Source organism: Scyliorhinus torazame, chromosome 16, assembly GCF_047496885.1.
Source record: "Scyliorhinus torazame isolate Kashiwa2021f chromosome 16, sScyTor2.1, whole genome shotgun sequence".
NCBI classification, from domain to species: Eukaryota; Metazoa; Chordata; class Chondrichthyes; order Carcharhiniformes; family Scyliorhinidae; genus Scyliorhinus; species Scyliorhinus torazame.
This window is the reverse complement of record NC_092722.1, coordinates 197643805-197656804: the sequence shown is the minus strand read 5'-3', so window position 1 is coordinate 197656804 and position 13000 is coordinate 197643805. Positions and strand designations below refer to the sequence as shown.

Sequence of the window (13000 nt, the reverse complement as noted above, 5' to 3'; positions counted from 1 at the left end):
GGAGCGTATGGACCCGGACAGTATGGACCCGGAGAGTATGGACCCGGAGCGTATGGACCCGGACAGTATGGACCCGGACAGTATGGACCCGAACAGTATGGACCCGGACAGTATGGACCCGGAGCGTATGGACCCGGACAGTATGGACCCGGAGAGTATGGACCCGGAGAGTATGGACCCAGAGAGTATGGACCCGGAGAGGATGGACCCGGAGAGTATGGACCCGAACAGTATGGACCCGGACAGTATGGACCCGGACAGTATGGACCCGGACAGTATGGACCCGGAGCGTATGGACCCGGAGAGTATGGACCCGGAGAGTATGGACCCAGAGAGTATGGACCCGGACAGTAAGGACCCGGAGCGTATGGACCCGGAGAGTATGGACCCGGACAGTATGGACCCGGACATTATGGACCCGGAGCGTATGGACCAGGAGAGTATGGACCCGGAGAGTATGGACCCGGACAGTATGGACCCGGAGCGTATGGACCCGGACAGTATGGACCCGGAGAGTATGGACCCGGAGAGTATGGACCCGGACAGTATGGACCTGGAGAGTATGGACCCGGAGAGTATGGACCCGGAGAGTATAGACCCGGACAGTATGGACCCGGAGAGTATGGACCCGGACAGTATGGACCCGGACAGTATGGACCTGGAGAGTATGGACCCGGAGAGTATGGACCTGGAGAGTATGGACCCGGAGAGTATGGACCCGGACAGTATGGACCTGGAGAGTATGGACTCGGACAGTATGGACCCGGACAGTAAGGACCCGGAGCGTATGGACCCGGAGAGTATGGACCCGGACTGTATGGACCCGGACATTATGGACCCGGAGCGTATGGACCCGGAGAGTATGGACCCGGAGAGTATGGACCCGGACAGTATGGACCCGGAGCGTATGGACCCGGACAGTATGGACCCGGAGAGTATGGACCCGGAGAGTATGGACCCGGACAGTATGGACCTGGAGAGTATGGACCCGGAGAGTATGGACCCGGAGAGTATGGACCCGGACAGCATGGACCCGGAGAGTATGGACCCGGACAGTATGGACCCGGACAGTATGGACCTGGAGAGTATGGACCCGGAGAGTATGGACCTGGAGAGTATGGACCCGGAGAGTATGGACCCGGAGAGTATGGACCTGGAGAGTATGGACCCGGACAGAATGGACCCGGACAGTATGGACCCGGACAGTATGGACCCGGAGCGTATGGACCCAGAGAGTATGGACCCGGACAGTATGGACCCGGACAGTATGGACCCGGAGCGTATGGACCCGGAGAGTATGGACCCGGAGAGTATGGACCCGGAGAGTATGGACCCGGACAGTATGGACCCGGGAGCGTATGGACCCGGAGAGTATGGACCCGGAGAGTATGGACCCGGAGAGTATGGACCCGGAGAGTAAGGACCCGGAGCGTATGGACCCGGAGAGTATGGACCCGGACAGTATGGACCCGGACATTATGGACCCGGAGCGTATGGACCCGGAGAGTATGGACCCGGAGAGTATGGACCCGGACAGTATGGACCCGGAGCGTATGGACCCGGACAGTATGGACCCGGACAGTATGGACCCGGAGCATATGGACCCGGAGCATATGGACCCGGAGAGTATGGACCCGGAGAGTATGGACCCGGAGAGTATGGACCCGGACAGTATGGACCCGGAGAGTATGGACCCGGAGAGTATGGACCCGGATAGTATGGACCCGGAGAATATGGACCCGGACAGTATGGACCCGGACCGTATGGACCCGGACAGTATGGACCCGGACAGTGTGGACCTGGAGAGTATGGACCCGGAGAGTATGGACCCGGACAGTATGGACCTGGACAGTATGGACCCAGAGAGTATGGACCTGGACAGTATGGACCCGGACCCGGACAGTATGGACCCGGACAGTATGGACCCGGACAGTATGGACCCGGACAGTATGGACCCGGACAGTATGGACCCAGAGAGTATGGACCTGGACAGTATGGGCCCGGACAGTATGGACCCGGAGAGTATGGACCCGGACAGTATGTACCCGGAGCGTATGGACCTGAACAGTACGGACCCGGACAGTATGGACCCGGACAGTATGGACCTGGAGAATATGGACCCGGACAGTATGGACCCAGAGAGTATGGACCCGGACAGTATGGACCCGGACAGTATGGACCCAGACAGTATGGACCCAGAGAGTATGGACCCGGACAGTATGGACCCGGACAGTATGGACCCGGACAGTATGGACCCGGAGAGTATGGACCCGGACAGTATGTACCCGGAGCGTATGGACCTGAACAGTACGGACCCGGACAGTATGGACCCGGACAGTATGGACCTGGAGAATATGGACCCGGACAGTATGAACCCAGAGAGTATGGACCCGGACAGTATGGACCCGGACAGTATGGACCCAGACAGTATGGACCCAGAGAGTATGGACCCGGACAGTATGGACCCGGACAGTATGGACCTGGAGAATTTGGACCCGGACAGTATGGACCCGGACAGTATGGACCCGGACAGTATGGACCCAGACAGTATGGACCCGGACAGTATGGACCCGGACAGGATGGACCCGGAGTGTATGGGCCCGGACAGTAGGGACCCGGACAGAATGGACCCGGAGAGTATGGACCCGGACAGTATGGACCCAGACAGTATGGACCCAGAGAGTATGGACCCGGACAGTATGGACCCGGACAGTATGGACCCGGACAGTATGGACCTGGAGAATTTGGACCCGGACAGTATGGACCCGGACAGTATGGACCCGGAGTGTATGGACCCGGACAGTATGGACCCGGAGTGTATGGACCCGGACAGTATGGACCCGGACAGTAGGGACCCGGACAGAATGGACCCGGAGAGTATGGACCCGGACAGGATGGACCCGGAGTGTATGGACCCGGACAGTATGGACCCGGACAGTATGGAACCGTAGAGTATGGGCCCGGACAGTATGGACCCAGAACGTATGGACCCGGACAGTATGGACCCGGACACGGAGAGTATGGACCCGGAGAGTATGGACCCGGACAGGATGGACCCGGACAGTATGGACCCGGACAGTATGGACCTGGAGAATATGGACCCGGACAGTATGGACCCGGACGTATGGACCTGGAGAGTATGGACCCGGACAGTATGGACCTGGAGAATATCGACCCGTACAGGATGGACCCGGACAGTATGGACCCGGACAGGATAGACCCGGACAGTATGGACCCGGACAGTATGGACCCGGAGAATATGGACCCGGACACGGACAGTATGGACCCGGAGAATATGGACCCGGACACGGAGAGTATGGACCCGGAGAGTATGGACCCGGAGAGTATGGACCCGGACAGTATGGACCCGGACTGTATGGACCGGACAGTATGGACCCGGACAGTATGGACCCGGACTGTATGGACCGGACAGTATGGACCCGGACAGTATGGACCCGGACACGGAGAGTATGGACCCGGAGAGTATGGACTCGGACAGTATGGACCCGGACAGTATGGACTCGGACAGTATGGACCCGGGCAGTATGGACCCGGACACGGAGAGTATGGACCCGGATAGTGTGGACCCGGAGAGTATGGTCCCGGAGAGTATGGACCTGGAGAGTATGAACCCGGACTGTATGGACCCGGAGAGTATGGACCCGGAGAGTATAGACCCGGACAGTCTGGACCCGGAGAGTATGGACCCGGAGAGTATGGACCAGGACAGTATGGACCCGAACAGGAAGGACACGGGCAGTATGGACCCGGCAGTATGGACCCGGACAGTAAGGACACGGACAGTATGGACCCGGACACGGAGTGTATGGACCCGGATAGTGTGGACCCGGAGAGTATGGACCCGGAGAGTATAGACCCGGACAGTCTGGACCCGGAGAGTATGGACCCGGAGAGTATGGACCAGGACAGTATGGACCCGAACAGGAAGGACACGGGCAGTATGGACCCGGACAGTATGGACCCGGACAGTATGGACCAGGACAGTATGGACCCAGACATTATGGACCGGAGAGTATGGACCCTGGAGAGTATGGACCCGGAGAGTATGGACCCGGACAGTGTGGACCCGGACAGTATGGACCCGGAGAGTATGGACCCGCACAGTATGGACCAGGAGAGTATGGACCCGGACAGTATGGACCCCGACTGTATGGACCCGGAGAGTATGGGCCCGGACAGTATGGACCGGACAGTATGGACCCGGACAGTATGGACCCGGAGAGTATGGACCCGGACAGTATGGACCCGGAGAGTATGGACCCGGAGAGTATGGACCCGGACAGTATGGACCTGGAGAATATGGATCCGGACAGTATGGACCCAGAGAGTATGGACCCAGACAGTATGGACCCGGACCGTATGGACCCGGAGAGTATGGACCCTGGAGAGGATGGACCCGGAGAGTATGGACCTGGACAGTATGGACCCGGACAGTATGGACCCGGAGAGTATGGACCCGGACAGTATGGACCCGGACAGTATGGACCCGGAGAGTATGGACCCTGGAGAGGATGGACCCGGAGAGTATGGACCTGGACAGTATGGACCCGGACAGTATGGACCCGGAGAGTATGGACCCGGACAGTATGGACCTGGACAGTATGGACCCGGACAGTATGGACCCGGAGAGTATGGACCCGGACAGTATGGACCTGGACAGTATGGACCCGGAGAGTATGGACCTGGACAGTATGGACCGGACAGTAGGGACCCGGAGAGTATGGACCCGGACAGTATGGACCCGGACAGTATGGACCCGGACAGTAGGGACCCGGAGAGTATGGACCTGGACAGTATGGACCGGACAGTATGGACCAGGAGAGTATGGACCTGGACAGTATGGACCGGACAGTAGGGACCCGGAGAGTATGGACCTGGACAGTATGGACCCGGACAGTAGGGACCCGGAGAGTATGGACCCGGACAGTATGGACCGGACAGTATGGACCCGGACAGTATGGACCCGGAGAGTATGGACCCGGAGAGTATGGACCCTGGAGAGTATGGACCCGGAGAGTATGGACCTGGACAGTATGGACCCGGACAGTATGGACCCGGAGAGTATGGACCCGGAGAGTATGGACCCTGGAGAGTATGGACCCGGAGAGTATGGACCCTGGAGAGTATGGACCCGGAGAGTATTGACCTGGACAGTATGGACCCGGACAGTATGGACCCGGAGAGTATGGACCCGGAGAGTATGGACCCGGACAGGATGAACCCTGACAGTATGGACCCGGAGAGTATGGAACCGGACAGTATGGACCGGACTGTATGGACCCGGATAGTATGGACCCGGACAGGATGAACCCTGACAGTATGGACCCGGACAGGATGGACCTGGAGAATATGGACCCGGACAGTATGGACCCGGACAGTATGGACCCGGACAGTATGGACCCGGAGAGTATGGACCCGGACAGTATGGACCTGGACAGTATGGACCCGGACAGTATGGACCCGGAGAGTCTGGACCCGGAGAGTATGGACCCGGACAGTATGGACCCGGACAGTATGGACCCGGAGAGTATGGACCCGGACAGTATGGACCCGGACAGTGTGGACCCGGAGAGTATGGACCCGGACGGTATGGACCTGGACAGTTGGGACCCGGAGAGTATGGACCCGGACAGTATGGACCCGGACAGTATGGACCCGGAGAGTATGGACCCGGACAGTATGGACCTGGACAGTAGGGACCCGGAGAGTATGGACCCAGACAGTATGGACCCGGAGAGTATGGACCCGGACAGTATGGACCCGGACAGTATGGACCCGGAGAGTCTGGACCCGGAGAGTATGGACCCGGACAGTATGGACCCGGACAGTATGGACCCGGAGAGTATGGACCCGGACAGTATGGACCTGGACAGTAGGGACCCGGAGAGTATGGACCCAGACAGTATGGACCCGGACAGTATGGACCTGGACAGTAGGGACCCGGAGAGTATGGACCCAGACAGTATGGACCCAGACAGTAGGGACCCGGAGAGTATGGACTCGGACAGTATCGACCCGGACATTATGGACCCGGAGAGTATGGACCCAGACAGTTTGGACCTGGACAATATGGACCTGGACAGTATGGACCTGGACAGTATGGACCCGGACAGTCTGGACCTGGACAGTATGGACCTGGAGAGTATGGACCCAGACAGTATGGACCCGGACAATATGGACCTGGACAGTATGGACCCGGACAGTATGGACCTGGAGAGTATGGACCCGGAGAGTATGGACCCAGACTGTATGGACCCGGACAGTATGGACCTGGACAGTAGGGACCCGGAGACTATGGACCCGGACGTATGGACCCGGAGAGTATGGACCTGGACAGTATGGACCGGACAGTAGGGACCCGGAGAGTATGGACCTGGACAGTATGGACCCGGACAGTAGGGACCCGGAGAGTATGGACCCGGACAGTATGGACCGGACAGTATGGACCCGGACAGTATGGACCCGGAGAGTATGGACCCTGGAGAGTATGGACCCGGAGAGTATGGACCTGGACAGTATGGACCCGGACAGTATGGACCCGGAGAGTATGGACCCGGAGAGTATGGACCCTGGAGAGTATGGACCCGGAGAGTATGGACCTGGACAGTATGGACCCGGACAGTATGGACCCGGAGAGTATGGACCCTGGAGAGTATGGACCCGGAGAGTATGGACCTGGACAGTATGGACCCGGACAGTATGGACCCGGAGAGTATGGACCCGGACAGTATGGACCTGTACAGTATGGACCCGGACAGTATGGACCCGGAGAGTATGGACCCTGGAGAGTATGGACCCGGAGAGTATGGACCTGGACAGTATGGACCCGGACAGTATGGACCCGGAGAGTATGGACCCGGAGAGTATGGACCCTGGAGAGTATGGACCCGGAGAGTATGGACCTGGACAGTATGGACCCGGACAGTATGGACCCGGAGAGTATGGACCCGGAGAGTATGGACCCTGGAGAGTATGGACCCGGAGAGTATGGACCTGGACAGTATGGACCCGGACAGTATGGACCCGGAGAGTATGGACCCGGAGAGTATGGACCCGGACAGGATGAACCCTGACAGTATGGACCCGGAGAGTATGGAACCGGACAGTATGGACCGGACTGTATGGACCCGGATAGTATGGACCCGGACAGGATGAACCCTGACAGTATGGACCCGGAGAGTATGGACCCGGACAGTATGGACCGGACAGTATGGACCCGGACAGTATGGACCCGGACAGTATGGACCCGGACAGGATGGACCTGGAGAATATGGACCCGGACAGTATGGACCCGGACAGTATGGACCCGGACAGTATGGACCCGGAGAGTATGGGCCCGGACAGTATGGACCTGGACAGTATGGACCCGGACAGTATGGACCCGGAGAGTCTGGACCCGGAGAGTATGGACCCGGACAGTATGGACCCGGACAGTATGGACCCGGAGAGTATGGACCCGGACAGTATGGACCCGGACAGTATGGACCCGGAGAGTATGGACCCGGACAGTATGGACCTGGACAGTAGGGACCCGGAGAGTATGGACCCAGACAGTATGGACCCGGACAGTATGGACCCGGAGAGTCTGGACCCGGAGAGTATGGACACGGACAGTATGGACCCGGACAGTATGGACCCGGAGAGTATGGACCCGGACAGTATGGACCTGGACAGTAGGGACCCGGAGAGTATGGACCCAGACAGTATGGACCCGGAGAGTATGGACTCGGACAGTATCGACCCGGACATTATGGACCCGGAGAGTATGGACCCAGACAGTTTGGACCTGGACAATATGGACCTGGACAGTATGGACCTGGACAGTATGGACCCGGACAGTCTGGACCTGGACAGTATGGACCTGGAGAGTATGGACCCAGACAGTATGGACCCGGACAATATGGACCTGGACAGTATGGACCCGGACAGTATGGACCTGGAGAGTATGGACCCGGAGAGTATGGACCCAGACTGTATGGACCCGGACAGTATGGACCTGGACAGTAGGGACCCGGAGACTATGGACCCGGACAGTATGGACCCGGAGAGTATGGACCCGGACAGTATGGACCCGGACAGTATGGACCCGGAGAGTATGGACCCGGACAGTATGGACCCGGAGAGTATGGACCCGGACAGTATGGACCCGGACAGTAGGGACCCGGAGACTATGGACCCGGACAATATGGACCCGGACAGTATGGACCCAGAGAGTATGGACCCGGAGTGTATGGACACGGAGAGTATGGACCCGGACAGTATGGACCCGGACAGTATGGACCCGGACAGTATGGACCCGGACAGTATGTACCCGGAGTGTATGGACACGGAGAGTATGGACCCGGACAGTATGGACCCGGACAGTATGGGCCCGGACGGTATGGACACGGAGAGTATGGACCCGGACAGTATGGACCCGGACAGTATGGATCCGGACAGTATGGACCCGGACAGTATGGACCCGGAGAGTATGGACCCGGACAGTATGGACCCGGACATTATGGACCCGGACAGTATGGGCCCGGACGGTATGGACACGGAGAGTATGGACCCGGACAGTATGGACCCGGACAGTATGGACCCGGACAGTATGTACCCGGACAGTATGGACACGGAGAGTATGGACCCGGACAGTATGGACCCGGACAGTATGGACCCGGACAGTATGTACCCGGACAGTATGGACACGGAGAGTATGGACCCGGACAGTATGGACCCGGACAGTATGGGCCCGGACGGTATGGACCCGGGCAGGTTGGACACGGACAGTATGGACCCGGACAGTATGGACCCGGACAGTATGGACCGGGACAGTATGGACCCGGACAGTATGGACCCGGAGAGTATGGACCCGGAGAGTATGGACCCTGGAGAGTATGGACCCGGAGAGTATGGACCTGGACAGTATGGACCCGGACAGTATGGACCCGGAGAGTATGGACCCGGAGAGTATGGACCCGGACAGGATGAACCCTGACAGTATGGACCCGGAGAGTATGGAACCGGACAGTATGGACCGGACTGTATGGACCCGGATAGTATGGACCCGGACAGGATGAACCCTGACAGTATGGACCCGGAGAGTATGGACCCGGACAGTATGGACCGGACAGTATGGACCCGGACAGTATGGACCCGGACAGTATGGACCCGGACAGGATGGACCTGGAGAATATGGACCCGGACAGTATGGACCCGGACAGTATGGACCCGGACAGTATGGACCCGGAGAGTATGGACCCGGACAGTATGGACCTGGACAGTATGGACCCGGACAGTATGGACCCGGAGAGTCTGGACCCGGAGAGTATGGACCCGGACAGTATGGACCCGGACAGTATGGACCCGGAGAGTATGGACCCGGACAGTATGGACCCGGACAGTATGGACCCGGAGAGTATGGACCCGGACAGTATGGACCTGGACAGTAGGGACCCGGAGAGTATGGACCCAGACAGTATGGACCCGGAGAGTATGGACTCGGACAGTATCGACCCGGACATTATGGACCCGGAGAGTATGGACCCAGGCAGTTTGGACCTGGACAATATGGACCTGGACAGTATGGACCTGGACAGTATGGACCCGGACAGTCTGGACCTGGACAGTATGGACCTGGAGAGTATGGACCCAGACAGTATGGACCCGGACAATATGGACCTGGACAGTATGGACCCGGACAGTATGGACCTGGAGAGTATGGACCCGGAGAGTATGGACCCAGACTGTATGGACCCGGACAGTATGGACCTGGACAGTAGGGACCCGGAGACTATGGACCCGGACAGTATGGACCCGGAGAGTATGGACCCGGACAGTATGGACCCGGACAGTATGGACCCGGAGAGTATGGACCCGGACAGTATGGACCCGGAGAGTATGGACCCGGACAGTATGGACCCGGACAGTAGGGACCCGGAGACTATGGACCCGGACAGTATGGACCCGGACAGTATGGACCCAGAGAGTATGGACCCGGAGTGTATGGACACGGAGAGTATGGACCCGGACAGTATGGACCCGGACAGTATGGACCCGGACAGTATGGACCCGGACAGTATGTACCCGGAGTGTATGGACACGGAGAGTATGGACCCGGACAGTATGGACCCGGACAGTATGGGCCCGGACGGTATGGACACGGAGAGTATGGACCCGGACATTATGGACCCGGACAGTATGGACCCGGAGAGTATGGACCCGGACAGTATGGACCCGGACAGTATGGACCCGGACAGTATGGACCCGGAGAGTATGGACCCGGACAGTATGGACCCGGACAGTATGGACCCGGACAGTATGGGCCCGGACGGTATGGACACGGAGAGTATGGACCCGGACAGTATGGACCCGGACAGTATGGACCCGGACAGTATGTACCCGGACAGTATGGACACGGAGAGTATGGACCCGGACAGTATGGACCCGGACAGTATGTACCCGGACAGTATGGACACGGAGAGTATGGACCCGGACAGTATGGACCCGGACAGTATGGGCCCGGACGGTATGGACCCGGGCAGGTTGGACGCGGACAGTATGGACCCGGACAGTATGGACCCGGACAGTATGGACCGGGACAGTATGGACCCGGACAGTATGGACCCGGACAGTATGGACCCGGAGAGTATGGACCCGGACAGTATGGACCCGGACAGTATGGACCGGGACAGTATGGACCCGGACAGTATGGACCCGGACAGTATGGACCCGGAGAGTATGGACCCGGACAGTATGGACCCGGACAGTATGGACCGGGACAGTATGGACCCGGACAGTATGGACCCGGACAGTCTGGACCCGGACAGGATGACGCACCAAGTTGTTCTGAGCTTTAGAATTTTAAGTTTTATGCCTAGTAAACAATATGCTGCATTCTATTCTCACTCCCAAAGTGAATATCCGCACATTATCCACATTATACATTTAGAAACCCTACACAGAATCCCTACAGTCCAAAGGGAGGCCATTTGGCCCATCGAGTGTCTACTGACCCTTCGAATGAGCACTCCGCTTAAATTGACAACTGTCTCCCCTGCTCTATCCCCAGAATCCCAGAACCTAACCTGCACAGCCCTGGACACTAAGGGACAATTTATCATGGCCAATCCACCTAACCTGCACATCTTTGGACTGTGGGAGGAAACCGGAGCACCCGGAGGAAACCCACACAGACACGGGGAGAACGTGCAGACTCCACACAGTCACCTGAGGCTGGAATTGAACCCAGGTCCCTGGCGCTGTGAGGCAGCAGTGCTAACCACTGTGCCACCCTGCCATCCCAAACTCCATTTGTCCAAACTCCATCCAGTCTCCAGACAAAATGAATGGTTGAATTTTAGTGTCTCAGTGTCACTCCGAGCTTCTTACCTGTGGAGAACCGCTCCGCGGCTGGAGCAGCCAATACCACAGCTTTATGCAAATCAGAATCCACCAGTAAAAGATGTCCGGTTTTGCAGCCCACGTATAGATCGGAGGTCGGGGTCCAGCAGACAGACACAGGCTGGACCGCCGGTGTCCGCAGGTCAGCAGGCTTCAGAAACAGATAAGAACAAAGCGGAGGAGCTGATCAATGAGAAAGCTGCAGTCAGCGGGAGGCAAGTCACTCTTTTTGTTCAGAGGCAAATTTCAACTCATCACTTTCTCAGGAGCACTCGGGAATACTACAGCAGGGATCCAGGTGGGGCAGGGTTCATACAAACACAGAAACTAGGAGCAGGAGGAGGCCATTCGACCCTTCGAGCCTGCTCCCCCATTCATTATGATCATGGCTGAACATCCAACTCAATAGCCTAATCCCGCTCCCCCCCCCCATATCACTGAATCACAGGATGCTATGGTGCAGAAGAGGCCCTTCGGCCCATCGAGTCTGCGCTGACACATGAAAGGTCCTGACCTGCCCACCTAATCCCATTGTCCAGCACTTGGCCCATAGCCTGGAATGTTATGACGGCCAAGTCCTCATCCAGGTACTTTTTAAAAGGATGTAAGGATCCCCGCCTCCCCCCCCCACCCCTCCCAGGCAGTGCGTTCCAGACCCTCACCCCCCTCCCAGGCAGCGCGTTCCAGACCCTCACCCCCCTCCCAGGCAGCGCGTTCCAGACCCTCACCCCCCTCCCAGGCAGTGTGTTCCAGACCCTCACCACCCTCCCAGGCAGCGCGTTCCAGACCCTCACCCCCCTCCCAGGCAGCGCGTTCCAGACCCTCACCCCCCTCCCAGGCAGCGCGTTCCAGACCCTCACCCCCCTCCCAGGCAGCGCGTTCCAGACCCTCGCCCCCCTCCCAGGCAGTGCGTTCCAGACCCTCACCCCCCTCCCAGGCAGTGCGTTCCAGACCCTCACCCCCCTCCCAGGCAGCGCATTCCAGACCCTCACCCCCCTCCCAGGCAGCGCGTTCCAGACCCTCACCCCCCTCCCAGGCAGCGCATTCCAGACCCTCACCCCCCTCCCAGGCAGCGCGTTCCAGACCCTCACCACCCTCCCAGGCAGTGCGTTCCAGACCCTCACCCCCCTCCCAGGCAGTGCGTTCCAGACCCTCACCCCCCTCCCAGGCAGCGCATTCCAGACCCTCACCCCCCTCCCAGGCAGTGTGTTCCAGACCCTCACCCCCCTCCCAGGCAGCGCATACCAGACCCTCACCCCCCTCCCAGGCAGCGCGTTCCAGACCCTCACCACCCTCCCAGGCAGTGCGTTCCAGACCCTCACCCCCCTCCCAGGCAGTGCGTTCCAGACCCTCACCACCCGCCCACCCCTCACCTTGAGCATGTGTCCCCTCGTAATTGGCCCTTCACATACGAAAGAAGAAGTAGTGAAGAAGGCGTCTATCACCTGGGTGATGTACTGGTGCGCAGTCACCTGTGAAATGCTGCAAAGGTTCTCACTGGTGAAAGTCTGTGACCACCTGCAATCTCTTTTGACTTTAGTTCACAGTCATGTGGAGGTACCTTCGCCCCTGTGTGCTGATCCTTTGTTTACTGTAG

General features: G+C 58.6%; 1 protein-coding gene across 1 annotated transcript in view; it reads right to left on the bottom strand.

Moving 5' to 3' along the window:
* Positions 1-13000, bottom strand: part of cfap43 (cilia and flagella associated protein 43) — a 313462-nt gene that overhangs the window by 266819 nt on the left and 33643 nt on the right. Inside the window, exon 6 of the mRNA XM_072479757.1 lies at positions 11392-11554. Within this exon, the coding sequence (XP_072335858.1) occupies positions 11392-11554 (163 nt within the window). The remainder of the gene's footprint in view (positions 1-11391; positions 11555-13000) is intronic.